We start from the raw sequence: 22,981 nt of genomic DNA on the forward strand, positions 1-22,981 counted from the left end.
CATTAAAACATAGCTCATTTATTTTTTAATAATGATTTCCTCAACCACAAGGTCCTTGTCTCTGTGAGTAAATTCACATGCACAGTGGTTATTGGTTAGTGTGCAGGTCAATTGGGCGTTCCTCAATTCTTAAGATAAAATCACCGATGCTATCATTAATCCTGATCTAGGTTTCTTAAAGGGTAAGTTGCTTCCGATTGCATAGTCATGCTGAGTGGTTCTTCTAACTCTCCTTATTTTTTGACTGTGATGAATCTGTGTTGAGGTGCTTTTAGTATGTGCTCAGGAGCTGCTCTTCAGTTCCAGTAGCCTGCTAGAGACATAATAATATATGCTAGATTGGCTTTATGTTAGACTGTAATACCAGCGATGCAAAAGCAAAGCCCAGAGTAGATGTTTACTAGATGGTGCTGGCGCTGCATAACATAAAGACAGCAGATACGAGTCTGGCCTATCTTGATCTTTGTTCACAAGGCACTGCTAATGAATGGATCTGAAGAGAAGGCTGTGCCTCAATACCGATGCCACCCTGCTCTTCTGATTCTGCATGACAGTGTTCCAGCTCAGCTCACTGGAGGGTCAGTCTCATGGATGCTCAGAGCCTTCTGTTTCCCTGCTTTCATTCAGCATCAACGAGAACAGCTGAGGAATCTTAGCTGAATGGAAAACATACATATCTATTGAAGGAATCAGCTTGGATTTGAGCTGTAGTTTATAACTGACTGCACACATCATAACCATAAAGATTATTAATTGGTAACATTGAAAGCCGAAGGAATTCACCCATGAATGACTGAAATAGTCATATAAATAAATTGTAAACAGTAGGTAAACAAGGAAATCAGTCAGTTAAAAGTTTATCGTATTATTACATCTATAAATAATACATGATTCATATTTTAAAGAAGGCTTTTCATATGATCTAAATATTATACAAGCAACAATTTCGATAACTGATGACATCTAATGCTGGAATTGTTTATGTTAAAATAATGAAATCACAACAATGACATTATTATTGCTGTTATATAGTGTGTATAAGTGTGTCCAATTCCTAATATTGTCACCCTTATGTACTACCCTCAGAAGTCAGTAAAAGCCAATCGTTAATGTTGGTCAAAATCAGGTCATGAGACTTTTAGTTAGTGTTTAAAGAGGAATATATTTTGTTTTTATCTAATGTAGAAAGCAATGCTGTAGATTATGGAGATGGGATGCAGCTGATGTCTACAAACCAGCATGTATTCACTGAAAATTTTAGAGAACAATTTGCTTTGCTATGATAACCAAACATTCTGCTGAAACTAGCTTATTAGGAAATATGGAGAAATAAAACCTTAGAGAAGGCCTCTTGTAGCTGTCTGAGGGTTAATTAAGTAACCTCTCAACCTGTATTTCACCCTCTGGAGGCCTGGGTTCCAGTTGCATGTGAAGTGATGCTCTTACTGCAGGGCATTCTAAACTTGAAATACAGCAATAACTAAAATATACAACATTCAGCAGTGATGTAAGCAGAAATACTAAAAGGAATGTGTCAAATTCAACAACAAACATTTAGACTGGAAATGTCTTTCTCAGTGTTATATATAAAAAACACACATAATAAATACAAATCTAAGTAAACCCAAATGCCTTTTTATGTCAGGGCAATTTAAGAATTAAGAATTAAATCATATTACTGGAATTAAAATTAAAAAAAAAATGCTGACTCTTTCAAACAAAGATGCTTTCATATAGAGAGTGCCATTCGCTGTTAGACTCTGTTGATTTAGTTCTGGAAAGACATGCGGCAGTCGTGCAGGACTCACAGCCTGCAAGCAGTTCTGCCATCTCCACATCCCTGTGTTAAAATCAATGAGTCCCTCTTTGAGATCACCCCTGATCACATTCAATCAAAGCTCCCATCAGTTCTGCTGCTGCTGGGACTCACAGCAGCGAGCTCAGGTGTTGACAGTGCTGGCTCCTCCACTGCCTCCCACCATCGGGAACTCCAAACACCCAGGGATTCCCTCAGTCACTTCTCATCTAGAGGGACAACTTGCCAAAGCCATATTGTGAAATGCTGTGAAAAATGTGCGCTCCTTTTAGCCATGGAGAAGTATTGAACATACATGATGCCATCTCCCACTGTATCCATAGATCTACCCTTATGAAAGTTGACCATAGTAAAAAGCATAGGAAAGTGTAATAAAGCATAGTGAAAGCATGGTAAAGCATAGGTAAGCATTGGGGTTATTGTTAAAGTTAGGGGAATGGATGGGGTTAGGATTGGGGTTAGGGTTAGGGTAATGGATAGGGTTATTATTGGGGTTAGGGTTAGGGTTAGAGTAATGGATAGGGTTACTATTGAGGTTAAAGTTAGGTTCTTATGCTTAATTGTAGAAGGTGCTTGTATCAAAGGGTTTTACATTTGTCTTGTGTCTTTACTGCAAGGCTCTGCAAAGGTTTGTCTTGTTTTCAGGTTGTACAATACACTACTACTCATCTAAAACATACTCCATTTCTGGCAATGCTACAGTATGGTAGCTTGTCGTAATCCTGTATGCTTTACAATTAATTTGGAGGTTTTAAATAATGATTTCTGCTACAGATTGATTACGTTGCAAAGAAAACCAACCATTAGCGTTACTTTTGGACTGGATATTGAATTGATCCAGTCTAAAATCTCCTAATTAATTTATTTAAAGTACTTAGGAATTCCTACTCAATCATGCTGTAACAATTCCTTCTGTCTCGCGAAGCTCTTTGTGGGCCTCTAATGTGGTTATCTTTTGATTTTCAAATTTCTTTTCTCGCTTCTCCCTTTGAGGGAAAGCAACGTTTAAAAGTTTAATCTTACAATTAAGATGTATGCACTTGAAAGCCAAATATCACAGAGAATCGCTCTCTTCATATCTGTCCTCCTGTTGGCTGCGCTGGATCCCTCCCGGGCACAGGCAGCCCCCTCTCGTGATGAGACAGTAGGTTCAGATAGAGAAGGAAAAGATCAGCCTGGAACTCATTGAATTCCTTTTTAAGGCTGAAATGTTCCATGAAAATAGATGCTCTAACTACCAGGCTCTGCCGTGAGAAACCCTTGTATTCCTTAAATTAGTTCTATATACTGTAGATAGATGGACAAGATATAATAGCCTAAGGATTGATCTTAAACTAATTTAGCCTTCAGCCTGCATCATCGTCAGTGCAGCAAGAGGCTTTACTTTCAGTATTCCTCTTTCGATAATAACGCTAAAAATAATTTGATAAGTGATAGAGGGGTCCTGGGACAACAGGCACCAGGAAAGTAGGATTGCCACCACCAGGAGAGAGCTGAAGCTGCAAGCATACAAGCTGTGAATACAGAACGTACTGAGAGTGGTTTCAGTGGTAGACACAGAAGTGGTTCACATCCAGGCAAAAAAAAAAAATGCATTTAAAAAATTGGGATTTACATGTGCTTGCACTTGACCTGCACATGTTAATGTATTAAATGCCAAAATAAGACTTCAATTTCTTTTTTCAGCACGGACATTGAGGTTCTTCCAGTATTATTAAAAATAATATAATTTCCTCTTTACATATTCCATGTGCAGAATGTAATTATTATCTCCACTGACACAACTTTCATTACTTCAGAGCCAGTGAGGCAGGAATGCACAATGTATGTGAACTGTAAGCACCTTTAATAAACACATATGACACTGATATCTCTATTTATAATCTTTAATAATGGTGCCACACCACCCATGCCAGAGTAAATTGTATATTATAACAGGACTATAAAGTAAATGAATTCATGCATTAAACTAAGGACAAACAAGACAATTGTTGAATTGTGTACAGTGTAGCATACAGTGCATTGTGCAGCTATGTATTCAAGTTAACGATAAAATAGACATTGCAACATTAGCTAATGTTAATGGCACAGAAATAAAAAAGGTATTGCTGTAAACAAAAGATAAAGAATGCAGAATGAACAGGCTGAAGATACATGGAGATAAAGTATAGTAGTATATACTATATACAGTATATTTATTTATTTATTTATTTTTGAAAACTGTATTTGCTTTATTGAAACCTTTACTGCCAATGCTGTTGGCTTCCATACTGGGATCACCAAAGATAATTGAGCCCTTCAGATACAATGCATCTGTCGTTTTATTGGGATTTCAGTTTTTCCCCCATTTCTGTAACTGTTGCAGATTTGTGGAAAATGTTCGAAACTGCTTAAGAGACTTTCTCAGTTGTGCTGTATCAAAGTTGTGGCTCAAGTTTTATTACCCAATACAAGAACATAGGAAAATGCACAAACAAGAGGAGGCCATTTGACCCATCTAAGCGCATCTTGTAACTTTGTCAAACTGGGTCTCAAAGGATCCAAGTGTTTCTGCCTCAGCATGAGTAGGTATCACATATACACTCAGCACTCTCTGTGTCAAGAAGTGTCTCCTACCCTCTGCCTATCTTCACAAAATGCCCAATTGTGTTCGCTTGTCCTGCATTTAAAGCAATGGTTTGGGTTAACTATTTAAACTCCTTTTAAGGATGTAAAGACTTTCATCATGTCCCATCTGTCTCAGGCTCAATAGATTCCTTTCTTTCAGCCTTTCTTTGTAGCTCAGTCCTTGAAATGGCCAATTTGAAAGACACCTCTAGCTGCTACTGACTTGCTGTAACAATCAGGGAGGGCTGCCGATCTATGTGCAACCCCTGTTCCTGCTGTCTGTCAAGCCACTCGTCTGCCTCTGTGTGCATGTGACTAGTAGGGGGTGCTGCAGTGCAATGAGGTGAACTGTCTACAGCCAGCCTTCTTCCCTAACTCTGTGGGAGCACAAAGGCCAATGCAGCGCTCCCTGGGGGTCCCCCGCCCAGATAAGCAATTTGGCTCTAGCAGGATTCGAAACTCAATCACAAGACTTAGCTGACACCCAAAGCAGCAGTCCTTTTACTAGATGAGACACTGGGGATCCCAGCAATTAAAAAGCTTTTGGTGCTTTTTTAAAAGCAGAATTCAGATTAGCCCAATTTGTGTGTGTGGAACAGCTAAAGTGTTAGGTCACATCATGGGTTAATGCACCAGCCTTTCACCTCCAAAGGTCTGGTCACAAGAACGGTAAACCACATGTTCTGTAAATGAATTTGGGAAGCTTAGTCTAGTCCACTTAGCAGTGGCTTTTTCAAGAATACCTTTGGGGATTTGTGGACCACCAAAACCATCGTCTGTCAGCGTCCCTTCATTAGGATACAAAGTACCACATTCATTGTCAACACTTTCATGTGTGTTGTATATGAGTGATTGGCATCATCAACAAGAATGTTCCATGTCATTACTTTACAATTTATTATATAGTATATATCGCTTGGATATGGTAATGCAGCTGTAATTGAAGGAACGTTCAAGGCTGCATTAGCAGGTGTGTAGCAACTGACTGCATGAACAGTGCATGAGGGAGGTTGAATATTCATAGATGTAATCAGCCAATTATGCATTTCTGTGCAACTCGTTAATGTGGTTTGTAACCAGGGATATATGATGCTAGTTTAGAATAGGTTAGCAATGCTTTTTGTGCAGAAGAGACAAATACACTGGTGTATTGCTTTGAGACTGTGTGTTCATTACAATTGCACTGTAGCTGCCTTGCTTAAATGTCATTGTTCTGTATGGATATCCTTTTGAAAAATAAACAAATCCTTTAGTTTATTCAATAGTTTGTCTAATTAAGAATAATTGTGATTGGTTAATACACCATTAACCTCTTAAAATGCTTTGTTTTTCTGCTCAAGTGAAGTTCATCTCAGATTATCAGTAATTGTACATGATGCAAAACGTATGGCCATAGCAATTGTACGTGATACAAAACGTTTGGCCATAGCTGTACTTGTAAGCGGTATGGGGTATATGTTTATATTAAAAAATGCCTCTTGTGTAAAGATTACATTTAATGAGGTGAAGAAGTGTAAAAATATGTTCTTCATTGGTGTATACAATAATATATCAGTTAAGTTAATCGTGTTGACTGTTTTTCATTCATGAAGTGCAGAGTAATTGCATTTAATTCTGTGGAAGAAAAAGGCTCTTACAGCATTGACTTAAAAGTTCAATTTTAAGTGTTTAAATATTAAAATACAATCATTATAATTGTTTGTAGGCAAACCTTTAATTTTTTTTTAAAGAAAAGAACCCATGGTAATAATTACATGTACTGTGTAACGTTACCTAATTATATGCTTATATATAATCCTGTGTAATCCAAGCTATTTCTCAGACATTAATGTAACAAGGTGTATTGTCTGGCAAGGTGTTTGAACCTGTTAATAGGAAAGTTGGCTAATCTCTTGAAGTCCTGTTTATGAATTTTTTGCACGTTAGCCACCAAACTCTTTTCAAACACTTGAGAGGTTGCTCATTTAGACTAACCCAGCATGTTGAAGGTCACCAGAGAGAAATGTCACAAAGCTCTTGAAGGAAAAACAAAAACATCAATCACGACAGAAGCAAACCGTTCATGTAGGGTAGCCAATTCAAACTGAACTCTGTCGTCTACATTGGTGAAAAGGGGCTTCTATACATTTTACTGATGAAAGCAGAACTTTGTGCATAAATAAAGTTGAATCAAGATCAATCTAACAAAAATCAGGCCAGATGAATAATGTGGCAGACTCGTAATTTCATAATGTCCGTGAAACATTTCCGCAAAATGAGATATTGATCTGGATGGAGGACTTTGAAGTGATTAAAGTTTATTTTGTTGTTTGCTTTCTTATCCTCCATTTTTCATTACAATGCAGTACATTTTTTTGACTTGAAATTCAAGGGAGCTGCATCAGGTCATTCAGATAGGATTCCAAGACGCTGAAAGTACACTATATACAAAGTTTGTTTTATGAAGGCTTTTTATGAATTAGAAATTCATTTATTTAATTCTTGAGGAATAATGTGCTAGTGTCTGGCTACCCTTCACCCTTTATTTTTGCATGTGTAAATCAGATTGTGAAATAATGAGGAATCAATGTGCATTATTAGTTAGGGAAGCTATGAAAGATATTAATGCATCCTTTCTTCATATTGCTTCTGCTTTTATCCTCCAAACATTTCACATAAAGATCACACTGTACTTGCATTCATGCCAAAACATATTGCTTAATAGTTAGTTAAAATGTTCAAACATCATCTCATTTGACTTGGTTTACAGTGACTATGCAGCTCAAGTCAACACTTCTAAACATGTGCATGAAATTGCCAGTTGCAGGTATGGATTTTGTTGTGGCTCTTTGCAAGTGGCAGCATAACTAGCTTCCAGCATTCAGTACAATCGATTCAGCTTCAGCTGTTTTTTTTTTTTTACAGCGTCTTAGGTTACATCACACCAACCATTATGACTGGATATCAAGAAAACACTCTCTGTGCGCTTCAAAAGAATGATCACAATAGAGAATTTAGGAGGTGCTCATCTGCAAGCACAGCTGCTGGCCAGTTACCCTGAATCACCCACACCTGCTGCCCCCCCCCCCCTTAAACCACTCAGCAATCCGGTCCTGTTGAGTGCATTATTTTCATATTGGCTTCAGAGACAGAGCTTTCTGAGCACAGCTGGAGTTTTTGAAATGTAAAGCTGTTGAATAGCTGGCTGAGCATCAAGTGTAAGTCAAACATAATCCATTATTCAATGTTGGTCATCCTGGTGTCAATCATATCCGTAGAGTATACATGAGTCTGTGCATTCATTGCGAGTTGTACTGACTTATATTGATGAATGTGGGTCTTTAAACACAGTTAGAGGTAGATAAATCCATGCTTGTCAAACAGTGCAAATAATGCCACTGGGATTGAACTTTGAATATCACCATTAAGATGCAAAGAGCAAAAGAAAATGAATGGATATTATGGTTGGCTAGCCTCCCTATGTTTTATATATATATATACATATACACAGAGAGAGAGGGAGAGAGAGAGAGAGAGAGAGAGAGAGAGAGAGAGAGAGAGAGAGAGAGAGAGAGAGAGAGAGAGCGCTCAGGATTCAACAGGATACTCATCAATCATTAGAAATACGTAATTGATTAAGTCAGTTTATCAATTACTTTTCTTCATCAATAGCAGTAATATTAATATCAACGTGAATTACAGCATCTTGGATTGAAAATATAGGAGTTTGTCAATACACCACACCATACAATGCGTTTAACTATTCTGCATTAATTCCTTGTGCTTGCGATGGTTTTGGTTTCTATATTGTAACTCGGCTATGATATGTTTCTATATGTTTCACACTGTCATTATCTTCTGGTATTGGGAAACAATAGCGCCTCCACAGCATGTTTGCGTCACCATCCAATGTCTTGGCATCAGCACCACGCCTCCTCTTCTGGTGCATGGATAAATCACAACGCAACTTCAGCGAGCGAGACTGGCTTGCGTTTTACAAGTCTGAACATTCTGCTTGCTGTCTGTGTAACCAAACAACTCACGCTTAAGTCTCAATTGTAGTTTTTTAAAACTTTTTAATTTACTTTTTTATTTTATTTGTAGGCTGACTAAAAATGAATCTCAATTTACCCCTGTCGTCGGAGCACAACGCCTCCCGCAACTTTCAGTTAATAACACGGGACTTCCATCTCTCTGGCTATTCTGAAACCAATGTCTCATCACCACTCAGCTCAAATAACACGACTGGGAAGCAGGAGGACGACCTAGACGTTAATACGGACATTTACTCCAAAGTCGTGGTCACCGTGATCTACATCGGTCTCTTTTTAGTAGGGTGCCTGGGCAACTCCATCACGGTGTACACGTTAGTTCAGAAGAAGACTTTGCAGAACTTGCAAAGCACCGTGCACTACCACCTGGCGAGCCTGGCGGTCTCCGACCTCCTCATTCTGGTGCTGTGCATGCCAATCGAACTCTATAACTTCATCTGGGTTCACAACCCGTGGGCATTCGGCAACGCCGTGTGCAAGGGCTATTACTTTTTGAGAGACGCGTGCACCTATGCCACCGCTTTCAACATTGCCAGCCTCAGCGTGGAGAGGTTCATGGCGATATGCCATCCTTTCAAAGCGAAGAGCATCATGTCCAGAAGCAGGACCAAGAAGCTGATTAGTGCTATCTGGGTAGCTTCTTTCCTGCTGGCCACCCCCATGCTTTTCATCATGGGGCAGATCTATGTCACAGAGGTTAAAATCTGCACCACAATCGTGGACCAGTCGATGGCAAAGACCGTTCTACAGGTGAGCGCAGAACGCGACAGAAACCGAGGCACTTGCCACGCTGATGAGGGATTTAGGAGGGCACGGCTTAGTCCCTCCTGGTATCGCTGTTTCAGGTCTTAGAGTAGGGATTGTCTATAGCCTTTTTATCATGCTGAAATTTGAAATGATGTTAGACATTGCTATAAAATTGTACTGCACACAGATCAGACATACGCCTGCACATTAAAATAAAATAATAAATATCCGCACAATCGGCAGTCTGTCACGATTGTCTCATATATTCTGTTTATCCACTGAATTGATTCCAGAGGTCATCTTACTGTCATTGATATATATATATATATATATATATATATATATATATATATATATATATATATATATATATATATAGATAGATAGATATATAGATAGATAGATAGATAGATAGATAGATAGATAGATAGATAGATAGATAGATAGATAGATAGATATACTGCATTGTACAAAATATGAAATAATGAAAGAAAATATTTTTTTTAAATGTACACAAAAAGTTTAAAAGATTAAAAAATATTTTATTTTTAGGACGTTTTGGGCAAAAGCCCTTCTTCAGCTGTTTAAAAAGAAAAGTAAACACAGTGCAGTAAATTCGTAATTACAAGAATTTGAATTATACAACAGCTATGTGGATGATGTCATGATTATTAGAATAGAATGTTCATAGAATGTTCATTCCCAGAGGTTCCAAAGTTCCCAGTTTGAAGATAAACTCGCGTTCCTTCTGTTTACGAGCAACATTTGTTCCATAGCACTGATTGATCACACAGACTGTAGTTGTAGTTTTTTTTTTTTAAACTCTGCATAATATTTTTAGAAAAATAAGCAGAAAGATGTATACAACTATATATAGATAGATAGATAGATAGATGGATAGATAGATAGAGATAGATAGATAGATAGATAGATAGATAGATATATACACACACACACACACACACACACACACACACACACAAAATCAACACAATTTGCCTCAGGTTCATGGTCATTTGTTTATAATCTGGGTTGTTGTCCATTCTGATAGTTTCAAATACAATTCTGGGACATGCAGGCAATCTTTTTTTTTTTTTTTTTTTTTAATGAAGAAATCTCTAAACACACACATTCCAAATATGCTTCAGGTGTACAGTAAGTGGTCATTTACAGTAAGTGGGCATTTAAAGAAACAGGTGTGATTTCAAAAAAACTAAAAGAAAACTTGAAAATGTCAGACTGTAAAGGGTAAAACATATATTTTGACAATACGTTGTCACTTATCCATTTGCAATACAAATGAAGATTACATAAAGGGTTATTCAGAACAGAAAATAGGAGGCACTTTTTTACACAGAGAATTGTGAGGGTCTGGAATCAACTCCCCAGTAATGTTGTTGAAGCTGACACCCTGGGATCCTTCAAGAAGCTGCTTGATGAGATTCTGGGATCAATAAGCTACTAACAACCAAACGAGCAAGATGGGCCGAATGGCCTCCTCTCGTTTGTAAACTTTCTTATGTTCTTATGTTCTTACCTATGCTGTAAATAAAGTTATTTATTATGGGGGCAGTGCTTACAGCACATTTAATAAAGTGGGAAGGCTTTTAAACCCATGAACAGGAATACAAACAATTACATTCTTTTTAAATGCGTGTGTAAGATGGGTTCGAAATCAATCAAAAGAGTTTCTTTAAAAATCAAGATAAAAATAAAACAGGAACGAGAACAAAGAACACACGGTGCACACGGCAGGCCTCAGCTGGTGTAATTTGTGAGCACTGAGGCTTCCTGCACTGCTCTGGTACGGAGATATAATTTCTGCACAGCAGAGGTGCAGGTCCAGAACCAGATGTCGACAGGCGGTTTTCCAAGCTTCAATGCGACAGAGCTGAAGGTCTGAGTTGCCATGGCTTCCTGAATACATGGCTTTCGGTACAGAGATGGTATTTCGGCACTGCTAGGCCTCCTGCACACCGGAAATATCATTTACATGCATCCTTATACTAAAGAAATAGGAAGAAGGGCATTCCCATTTAAACCAATAAGCACTTACCAACATCCTTGTTGTATTAATAAGCATTTTGTTAGCAGCTATTCAGAAATATTCAGGGTAAGTGTGTCAATTGTAGCTAGGCAGAAGATTGTTCCAGAGGAAATAATGAAATGAAAATATGTCATTATATCAAAAGCAGAAATCATCGTGTGTTTATAAAAATACCTATACTAGAACTAGAACTCATGATATACTGAAATCAATCAATGGCTTTTAACACAATCTTCATCACTTCTATCTATGCAGTAAAAATATTGAAAGGATTAGGCGAGTCATTACCCTGTACTGCAGTGCTATATGTGTTTTGGGAATTTGGGTACTCGGGCCACTCGGAAGAGTCACAGAGATAATCTATTGAGGTTCAGTGATGTGCAGAAACCCAAAGACGTGACTAACAATGGCTTGCATTGTAATTATATTAACTCCCAGCAGAGGGAACTACTTGTAGCCCAATAAATGAATGGATGGGGGGGGGGGGGGGGGTTAATTTTGCTTTTCAGTAGGCTGCATTTAAGGGAAGGGATCAGTTATTTAGGTCCTAGCAGAATAAATAAAATAATAATCTTATTTCTAATGAATTCCCAGTCCTGGAGGGCCATTCCACTCCAGGTTTAACATGTAAAATGAGAGATAACGAACAACTTCAGGGTCTGGATGGAGGTTTCATTGGTTCAGATTAGAACAGGGTTGGAACAAAGACCAGAAGTGGAAAGGCAGACTTTGGTACTGAGCCTTACCACTGAGTACTTTTTCACCTGGGCTTGTTTTATGTGACACTTTGCCTTGAACACCATTTCCAAGCCTGTTGTAAATGGCCTTAGATGATGATTACTTTTTCCACATGGCTGCCTGATATCGTGATGGTGTTTAAATCTGTTTTATGGTGCTTTTTGGAAGTAATTTTTTAAAATCAGGGGTGCTTAAACTCCAGTTATAGGTCACTCCATGGAAATCAATCAGAAAGAGCTGATTGCAAAATTGCTTTAGTCAAGATCAATCAGTAGTATCTGAATTATTGTGTCTGTTTAGACCAAAATCAGCAGTAGCCTCTGTGTGCTGTTGGGTAGAACGTGTAAGTGTGTAAGTTCGGAATACTGCTAACTTTACAGTGCACAGCACCGGAGTCCTTGCAATTTTCTAAGGAGCCTGAAGTATTTATTTTATGCTCTGGTATGTTAACAATTCACATAACTAGATAAGCTGCGTATATATTTCTAAATGATTTGGAACAGCTACTTTGAAAATGGAATTGTCAATGTGTTCCTAGGGTTCTTCATCACATGACATCGTTGTTTAAGTGTTGCAGTCAGAGGGGATGGTGAGTCCAGCCAATATATGATGCACAATATAACAGAAATGTTATTTAACCCTTTCTTAACCCTTTGGGGCCTGTCGTCATCCATTGATCATGGTAGAATGATTAACAGAAACTTTTGAAGGTTGGACCTCCCTCCAAGCTAACATAGCATCCAAGGGATATAGAAAATGCAAGGTCCCTGGTGCATTTTTTGGAACTCTGTGTCATGTGCTAACCTCACTCTAATGCATTTTAAGTGCAGCTACAACGACAGTAGCAAGCATTAAAAGTACAGTTGTTTGCCCCAGTAGAATAAACTTTTGGAACAGTTCAACGGCAGACAATTTTTTAATTTATTTATTTTATTTTTTTTGGGGGGGGGGGTTAGGTCAGTGGCTTGTTTAAAATATAGAATGACTCGGTTAATACTGATTTTCTCACCTATGAAGATCTTGGACCAAATAGCCTCTTGGTTCCAATGCATGAGGCCATACAAGCCTGGATTCTGATATCATATATCGAATTCAGCAGGTGGGTCAATACTCACTTGTGATGTCTCAGAGACCAACACGGTCAGTGAGGTTAATTGAGAGTTTGTCTCCAGGGCATATTACTGAAGAGGCGCTTTAGTTAACTTTCTGAGATTTCAGGTTCTAGTTTTCATAAACAGGGTATCTTCTTTATCTCAGTGCTTTGGAATAAAAGCTGAAAAACGAGGCCCAGCTGCTGCAGGAAGTAACTGCGGCTCTTATGCGCTGTTGCAGATGCTGGTACTGTATGCAATGAAGAAGAAAAACAACCACGGCAGTGTAATAACCCTAATGTGTGACTAGGAGAGTTCTTCAAAAACAGATTCACCTCTGTCAGCGAGCAAGTGAATTAGGAACAGCAAGCCAGAGGCTAGGGATTAATCAGTAGGGTTTAGTGATGAGTTCAGTGGCAGAAGTTGCATAAAAAATAACAGGAGAGCAATCAGGCACTAGATTCCTGCAGCAAGTTACTGCGGCTCTGGTGCACTGTTGGAGGTGCTGCCCTTCTGTTCGGACATTAGACTGAGGTCCTGCTGTCTTGCAATGAAGGGGCACCAGTACAGGTCACGTTTTCCAGCTCTTGATCGTTAACCCAGGTCATCACTGGCTACCAGATTCTGCATCATGCACTTTTTTAAGTACACAGAATGGAAAGTGTTATAATCTAAAGGGTAACAGTGTGCTGTATGTTATTAAAAAATAACAAATGGGCTTGATGGAATTATGCATCATCTATTTGGCGTTTTCCACAACAAACCACGCTGCATGTCAGATTTTCTTGCTTTTAACACCAGAGTTTTGGATTGCTTAGTTTCCGCTGGTGTAGGTCAGCCTCACCAGAAGACTACATCAACCATTCTGTAACAATTTTAATATACCTCTTTGGTGCCTGTAAAGGGAGATGTGTTTATTAGAGGTGTAAACTAACTGATGCCTTTGCAACATTGTATCGATTTGTTCAGTCATTAAATGCTTTCTGTCATACTAGAACTGTTTAAATGATGACAGATGCCATTAAAGCCTCAGAAATAAAGATTAAGCAATTAAGAAACATTGAAAAAAGAAATAAAAATGGTTTCAGCAATTTGTCCTATTGTAAGGCACCTTTGCATGCTGAGAATTGGTGCAAACGCGCTTATTATCTAGTCAGATGTTTTTATGTGCCATTTCCACATTACCGAATAAGTTAGACTTTTGTACACTTTGCAATTTGCATACAAAAAAAAAGGAAAGCTTCTTGCTGTTACATGTAGCAGCTCACCATGCTTTTACTGCTCTGTGCTTTACCATGCATGCACTTAGCAGCCTGTGCCATTGGAAACGTGTATTGCAAATTGGCTTACACTCAAAAAAGTTTTTCCAAGGAATATGTGTAAGGTCTAGGTGGTGAATAGAGAGCATGCTGCGTGAGTATTGCAATTGCACTCCGCATCATTTACAACTTTGTCTTTTTGTTTAAGTATATGTGTATTTACCAAGTAACTACTATATAAATACACAATCGTTACGGACATTTATTGAAATGTGTTACCAAGCTAACTTTACTTGCTATGAAGCAGCTTTAATCAATCAGGAGCCTCATGTCATGAGATAAAGGGTTTGGAATTAAGCCCCTAAGGTTGACATGCTGTGATCCTAAGCCATTAACATAAAATAACGATGCGTCATAAAAATGTGCACCTTCTGAGACCATCCCAGAACCCATTCCTGTTCTCCGATCGCTACCTGTCAGTTTAACCCATCCCAATTACCTTAATAATCACGATGCAATCCCTCCATGCAGTCTCCAGGGTGAACCATCAATCCAGCGAACCATCAATCCAGCTTGGTGGGTTGGTTTACCTTGGCTTTGCTTCCAGCATACCAGCACGAAGCAAGGATTACCCGTGTGTGTGTCTCTGATACTGCATAACAACCTGTCAGTCAGGGCTGTGTTGTTTTCAGACCGATTTGCTTCAAAGTTGAATCCTTGCCTAGCTGGGAGTTTTCCAATTGAGAATTGAAAGAAGTAAGAAAAATGAAATATTGGATGATTGTCACTTTCAGCGAGAAAAGTTTTAGGCTTCCTTGCAGTAAATCAATAAATACTGTTTTTTGTGCTTCCAAATTTTCATTAAATGTCCTTTACACAATTAGTACTATAAGAAGAAGAAGAAGAAGAAGAAGAAGAAGAAGAAGAAGAAGAAGAAGAACTGTTAAAAAAAATGTAATGCACGATGTTTGCAGAATGTGAACATACACAAATAGAGAACTTTAAGTCAACACAGCTTTTTTTTTTATTACTGAATTAAACTAGTAGCTGTAGCTGATAGAAGGTTTGCTTTTGTCCACAGCGATTCTAAATTCCTGACCCTGGGCACCTTCACTTGAAACTGCCTATCGACTCCACCACAGGGCCTCCCTCTCAGAGTGTGAGAGAGAGAGTGCCAGCCTCCATGTTTATAACTTATTTAACTGACTATCAAATTACACAGGCCGCCTGACACTTTTCTGTCCACTGTGAAAGACAGGATGTGTATTTGTTTGCCTCTTATTCTGTTTGCTCACTGACTCTCTTCACTTCTGTATTAACTCTCCGAAATGTTGAGATTCTTTTCTCTCTGTCAAAAAGAACAAAAAAAAAAAAACTGACAAGCTACTTGCTTGTTTATCCTCATTGATGAGATTAAGAAGGAATGTTAAGGTTGATTCCCTCCTTTAAAGCACTGGGGTGATTAATCAAGAAATCTGCTTCAAAGAGTGATTACAGAGCTTATAGCTATACCCTCATCTCACCCACAGGGGGCAGCATTATCATTAGAAGAAGCGTATCACACAACAAGCCAATCTGTAACACGTACCCATCCCTCAAAGCCCAGGAGATGTATGAATACCAATATTCCCTGAAAGTATTTCACAACCCTCTGTTCAGCCGATAGTTTATTTTTTATTTTTTGCAATAAGTACCAAATTAATGTTTCTTTAAAAAAAATCAGAACACAAGCTGTATTTATGCAATTTGATACATTACATTTAGACTTGACTTTCACAGTTTCTAAAATTAGAGAACAGTCATCATAACAATATATTTACAGAGATACTCCAAAAGAATTACAAAGTAGCCTGTCCTCAAATGAGGATAATGGCACTGAATTGGTACAAACCTGACTCAATTGCCCTTGGTATTGGATTGCAGGTGGCTTTGTAGCCAGACTTTCTCTGTTCTAGATTGCATACTGTCAGAGACATGCTTCCGAACGCATTGATATCTCTATGCACTGTCAGCTTCATCTCAGTGTTACATGGAAGCAGAGATCAGAGTTGACTGTACTGTGTAGCAGACTAGTCAGATCTTGCTGAATGTGCATCAATCATGTGTCATAGAAAGGATGTGATATGTCAGGGTCTGTGTGCTGTAGAAAGGGTCTGATATTTTAATTACTCTATCTAATAGTTACAGTCTATGCCTTTCTTAGCTGTTTAGAGGATAGCTATAAATCATCGCTTTGTGTAATACCAGTTACAGTTTACTCAGTACGGTTATGTATAATTCAATTTAAAAAAACAGTAGTATTAACTAAAGTGGAAAAGGGCCGTTTTCTGTGCAATGGTCCCTGTTTATTATTGCTTTTGCTAAGCAGTGAGATCGTTCAATGCTTTAAATCTACTCTACGCTGGAACACTTTTCTCTCTGTATGCATACCAGTTTAAATATCAAAGATTTGTTCAATGAAGAAAATCTAAGTTTTTTTTTTTTTTTTTTGTATTTTTTTTTATGATCTATCAGAAATTGATTCGATGGGCTACTGCCTCGTTGTTAAATACATGCAGCAGAAAGAATATATCTCATTAGTCATTTCAAGGGACATGACACTCAAGCCCCCGTCTCCAATACAATCCTTTTCCCCAGACTCATAGTTTTCTGGGGAAATTGAAAGTGTGCTGGGGAATGATAGATGTTGGTTTGTGCTGAATACTTTTCAAGTTCAAGGAGTTTCTGAACTGTGTTTCTGTGCTGGGAAGTGCTTAATCTTTTGCAGTATATATTCCAGACACAGTATTTCTAAATGTGTGTGTGCGTTCCCACCATATATAATATATACGATATATATAATATATATATATAGTATGATACCCCAATATATAGATATATATATAATAATATTGTATAAATTTAACATGGTACAATTATAACGCTGTGACTTGTAAACCACTTTTATTTGCACATACTCTTTTTATTCATACTCTTTTTATTAAAATATATAAATATATATATATATATATATATATATATATATATATATATATATATATATATATAGATATATATATATAGATATATATATATATATACTCTAAGCACACTATTAAACTCAGGGGAGACATTCAGGAGGACATAGAGATGTTTGGGACTCCTGGAAGTGGATTGTTCATGCACAAGGCTTACAATGTATCCAGATGAATTTTAATAATCAAGAAGCTCACACAGACTCATTCAATTTGAAGTTTTAACGAATCAGAGTAGTATCGGTACTCCTTCAGTTTATTAAATGTTTAGAAATGGATTGAGTGGTTACAGCCTACGTCGAATCCCAGCTGACAGGCAATCTGGGAGGTACAGTGCCTTGTTTGTTAGTGTCTACTTCATTTAGTGTTAGTACATTTTGTTTGTCTATTTATTTTGGCCTAACGTGTCATATGCTGTTTTTGTTTAAACCTTTTATTTTGTTCACTTATTAAACTGCGCAGCAGCGCAATTCACATTTCACTTGGCAGTACTGTGTGTTTCTACCGGGTCTGACGTCACCACTACAGCCTGCTTGTCACAAACTTCTATTTTGGTTTAACTGTTCCAATCCTGGGTTAAAAATATATTTCCCTTTAACATCAAAAGACATCCTTCTTAATAGGTTGGCTTCATTACATGTATAGATGTGGTTTAACAATTAACCAAAAGGCGCATATCAAACTTCTAAAGTCTGCAATTATATATCCAATCATTTTCACTTAAGTCCAGTTTATCAAGAACATAGTCAAAATATAACAGTCCCATTACAGCTATTCAATGCTTTAATCTAAACTTGACCTCTCTCTGTTTTTTCCAAGAATCCTGTTCAGGTAAGTTCCGAACCACCTGCTTCTCTGTCAAGGTCATCCATCATTAATAGAAGAGTCTTCTGAAAGCATTTTCTCAGACGTATGGAATAACATGGTCCTATGCTATTGCTCCCCCTCACTTGTTTTTACAAGGTCTTCATTAATTTCTATGATTTAATGAAGCCATATATAGGTCACCACTGACTCCCCTTTCCTGTACCAGGAGGTATTCCTTATATGTAAAAGAGCACTCATCATAGAGACCTTGGATTTCAAACCTCCCAAACATTAAAACTTGCATTAGTTGCCAAAAAGTTGTTTTCTTCAGTTACCCTGCCTGGTACCGTTCCGTTTCAAGCAAAGACAAGGTTAACAAATGAATTACATTCTCTGGCAGATCCTATTATATGCCTGGCACAGACTGGCACCGTTGTGCTTTGACTGATGTTTTTACTTTAAGTTAATTTCTGCACTATATTCTCTTAGTTTAAAAAGCTTACATTTCTTCTGTTATAATAAAACATTTACACTTACATTCTGTTTGAATCATTCTAGAATCATTTCAGATCAAGCTTACTTCTTAACTTGATGCTCGCGTCTGCCTTTCTCCTCAAGGTTATAAGCCTTGACACCAGTAGCTCAGACACAGACATGCTTTGCTCATTTCACAGGTGTTTCTTGGTCAGCGTGACCCCAACCTAGCTCCCTTTTTACTCAGACTTACAAAGATACTAAATATTTGTCACTGTTATAACAGAATAAACAGGAATATAGAATGTTCTCACATAACGGTTAATACAAAGCATATTATAACTTTTTGTATGAACAGTGTGTTTTAACAATTTGTTTAGTATTTCTGCTGGCTTTATATTCTTTAAAACACAGCACAGTTATTTCACAAATGTTCAATTTGCATCCCAAAGATCAGCCTGCTTCCAGTAGCTGTCACAGTCTTGGTTCAGCTTCTGCTCAGCCAGTCTGTCAAATCCACCACAGGTGTGTCTTTAAAAGCCTGATACCTGCAAAAACTGAAATCTTGTTAGCAGGGCTTCCATCTCTACATTCCCATTCCCATCATCAGTGGGAAGACTTCACATGAAGTAAACTGTTTCTATCAAAGAGACATCTATTTCTGCCGCATACACCTTTCACTCAAAAAAGGTGATTGCACCTTGTACAAGAGTTTTAGGTTTATTTGCGACGCACTGTAGAGTTTGTGATACACAGCAACAGTAATAAAGCTGCCCACATGCATGATTCATGATAGTTCTTTTGTTGTGCTAGGTAGGATGTCTTGTCTTACATTCTGATCAAATTGGCATCTGTATTGAGATTGGAAATGAAAAACATTCCGCTAGCATCACAGGATTGCTTTTATTACACGGCAGGGAAGCAAATGGAAATTCTGCAACTAGACCCAGAGACAAGCATTATCCCTGTTGGATACTCTCTAAATTAAATTCCCTTCAGTTGTTGCCACCTAAACCCAATTAAAACCCAGATCAGATTGCATTTCTGTCTTCCACACATATTCCAGCCACCTGACACCCGGGTCTGTTTTAATAATCTGAATCAGGGCTGTCCATGGGTGGCTATTGATCCACTTATGGCTCATTGTATTCCATGATACTGCTCTTTTGAAGTCTCCCATTTCAGGTTTTCAATGAGTTTGGAATGAGTCCCAGGACCATGTGTTTTAGCATGTAACGTATTTCATTAGCAGAAGACTACTGAAGCTGTGTCTTAGGTTAGTTGTACTGTTTAGTGGGTGAAAACAAGTTGATGGAATTGGATCAAGGCTGGGGCGTCAATTTGATCAACGGAACCTAAGCCTAAGATTGATTTTTTTTTTTTTTTTAAGACTTTTACAGCACAGGGTAATTACCTTGGATTGAATTTACCACCTATCCAGCGCTATCACAGGACTATTCCTAAAAGTAATCTAAAACATCAGGGCATAGGTGGATTAAATCAGCCCTGAAGTAACATTGCCACAGATTTCACTTTTATATAACTTTTGATCCTTTGTACAGCACCTTTGCCTATTTTCTTTGACGCCTACTACTTCCCATTCATTGCTGGATAATGTAAGAAACCTGCAATTGCAGCCTCAGTGGGATCTCATTTCTTTCTAATAATCTGACATGCTGCACCTACAGTATAAGTGTGCTCAATTTTCCTAAATTGCTAGAAAACAATTACTTCTGAAAGTGCCCACAGATTCGTTCTGCTGTCAAGCACTGGAGATCCTCAAGTGCCAATCACCTCTGTAACTCAAAGAAAACAGCCAAAGATCAAAGCTCTGGAAACATGAGGAAAAGGTTGTGTAATTCCTGCAACACCTCGCCTTGAAACAATGAAAGCCTTTTGTATGGAAACAAAGAAAAAAGGCAGATCCTGCCAGGAGAGAATTCCAATGAATAACATCGCATAACCTCCATCAAAAACTCTCAGTCACAGATTCTAAAGCAAGATTCACAAGAAAGTCACGCAGACAGACGTTTTAGCCAGTTCCTCTTTTAGACATGTGTCTGCTGAACTTGAGTTAGTTTCTTAGTTTTACCATTGAAAACCATTGATATATAGAACAGGATATTAAAAAAACAAATCACAGAATATGGACTCTGACACACACACACACACACACACACATCTATATATATATATATAGTGACAGCATGTTCGCAGTACGCAGGTGTGGTGATGTCAGGCCAGGAGCAGGAACTGAAACCGATACTGCAGGTAGGGTGCAATGCCGTTTGCGTCGTATTTATTTTAAAAAATAGCAACAAATAAAGGGTTTAAACAAAACAAACACTTGCTCACCAAGTGAAACAAAAGATGTTAACAAGAAACAAATCTTTACTTTTTTAAGTTTTAATTGTAATTCCTCTTTCCTCTCTCGTTCCTCCTCTCAAACACTTCACCCATGTGTCGAAAGTGGCAAGCTTTTATATTAGTGACCAAGGGATTAACAAACTATCAATTATTCAATAATCCCTCGGTCACATTCTGCACAAGTTAACTCATTTATACTGGCAGAGGGCGAGCTGCCAAACTCGCCTCTGCCAGAACACACACACACGGCTATTGCCGTCATAAATATAAATACAAAATAATAACTGCAAAGGGGCACCCCGTTATAAAATAAACACACAATATTAAACCGCAGGGCTTTTCCCTGCCCTCTCTCCATGTGCAAGGCTCCTCGCCCCGTCACAATATATATATATATATATATATATATATATATATATATATATATATATATATATATATATATATATATATATATATATATGTATGTCTTAGACATGTTGCAGTTTTTCTACTGTGATGCATTATGAGCATCAACAATTTACTCAAAGTCTCCAGCCTCCACTAGTGTTTTCTACTATAATAACAACCCTGACTTACATAAAGAAGGAAACACACTGAGTGAAATAGCTTGCATCACTCGATTTTCAAGGTGTGGTATCTGAAGCATAATCAACAAGTACAGAGAAACATCATCTGTAATTGACAAACCCAGGATTGGAAGACCCAAAAAGCTGTCTAACAAGGATGAGGAATATTTGAAGATAATATCTTTAAGGAATAGAAAGAAGACAAGTGTTGAATTGACAACAGAGCTGGCAGAAGGCACAGGTGTCGTTGTCCATCAAATCAACAGTACGGAGGTCACTCTTGAAATCAGGACTTAAAGGATGTGTTGCAGTAAGAATACCTCTGTTGAGAAAGGGGAACAAGATTAAAAGGCTAAAATATGCACAAGAACACAGAAATTGGACTATGTAACAATGAACCATAATAGTACAAAACACTAGTGGGTGCCTTGAGTAAATTGTTGATGCATCAGAGTAGAAAAATGCAACATGTCTAAGACTTTTGATACATACAGTACAGTACAATGCACATCCTTTATTTAAAAACAACAACATGTATTGTTCAGAGCAAGGCATCAGCTGTTGAACTGTTGCTGTTTAATTAACGTGGCAATGTTCTTTTCAGCTTTGCTTTAGATAGTGCTCCAGGTGTACAATTTACCTTCAGTCAGTCCAGGAGTGGGTTCTGCAGCTTGCCTTTTCTTTAAGCACTCTAATATCTAACATTGTTTGCTTTGGTAATCCAGCCACCTCTCAGGGTTCATTTGAAACTAACCACTGCTTGTGACTCTGCTTTTGCCAGTGCTCCTTTACAAGTCTATGGTTTTGTCAAATCAATTTGTCTGTATTCTGGGATATTGATTCTTTCACTGTTTCTTTCTCCTTCTCTGTACTGTTGCCTACAATCTCGAAAATGTAAGACAGGCTTTACTTTCAGTGTCAGACTCACTAATGAGTGCTTTTAGTTTTGTTTAGTTTCAACAAAACATGCCATCCGAGCATGACAAGCTGGGAGCTGCCCTATGCCACTGTATTCATGGAGGCCAATGATCTTTATACCTCTTGCACTTGTTTTACTTTACCAAAAACTCATTGGATTTAATAAAATTCCTTGACTGCTGTGTCTGCTAATTCTGCGATCATAGCATACAGTAAATACCTTTCATTGTATCTCTGGGGAGAATAAAGGAGACTAAAACGAGAGTTAGGGTGAGTGCAGTGCGTTGTATTGATTCCTGTAGCCAGCCGCAGACTGATTTTAATTCAACGCACAGTAACACTTTTAGCATTTTGCTTTTCTAATAAAGGATCAGACATAACATGGGTAGAACAGCGATACCGGGAGTAATGCAAGTCTCCCCTTGTGTGTTATGCAGGGGCCTGAAACCTAGTTTCCTGAAACCAGGTTCCAAGCCACAAAGTTCCCTCAGCTTTA

At 38.0% G+C, this 22,981-nt stretch overlaps 1 protein-coding gene across 1 annotated transcript in view; it reads left to right on the forward strand.

Annotated features, from left to right (window-relative positions):
* Window positions 1-8,370: 8,370 nt before the first annotated feature.
* LOC121319385 (neurotensin receptor type 1-like) overlaps window positions 8,371-22,981 on the forward strand; it is a 32,581-nt gene continuing 17,970 nt past the window's right edge. The window contains exon 1 of the mRNA XM_041256777.1: window positions 8,371-9,204. Coding sequence (XP_041112711.1) covers window positions 8,518-9,204 — 687 coding nt within the window. The 5' untranslated portion in view covers window positions 8,371-8,517. The remainder of the gene's footprint in view (window positions 9,205-22,981) is intronic.

This window comes from Polyodon spathula, chromosome 8, assembly GCF_017654505.1.
Source record: "Polyodon spathula isolate WHYD16114869_AA chromosome 8, ASM1765450v1, whole genome shotgun sequence".
NCBI classification, from domain to species: Eukaryota; Metazoa; Chordata; class Actinopteri; order Acipenseriformes; family Polyodontidae; genus Polyodon; species Polyodon spathula.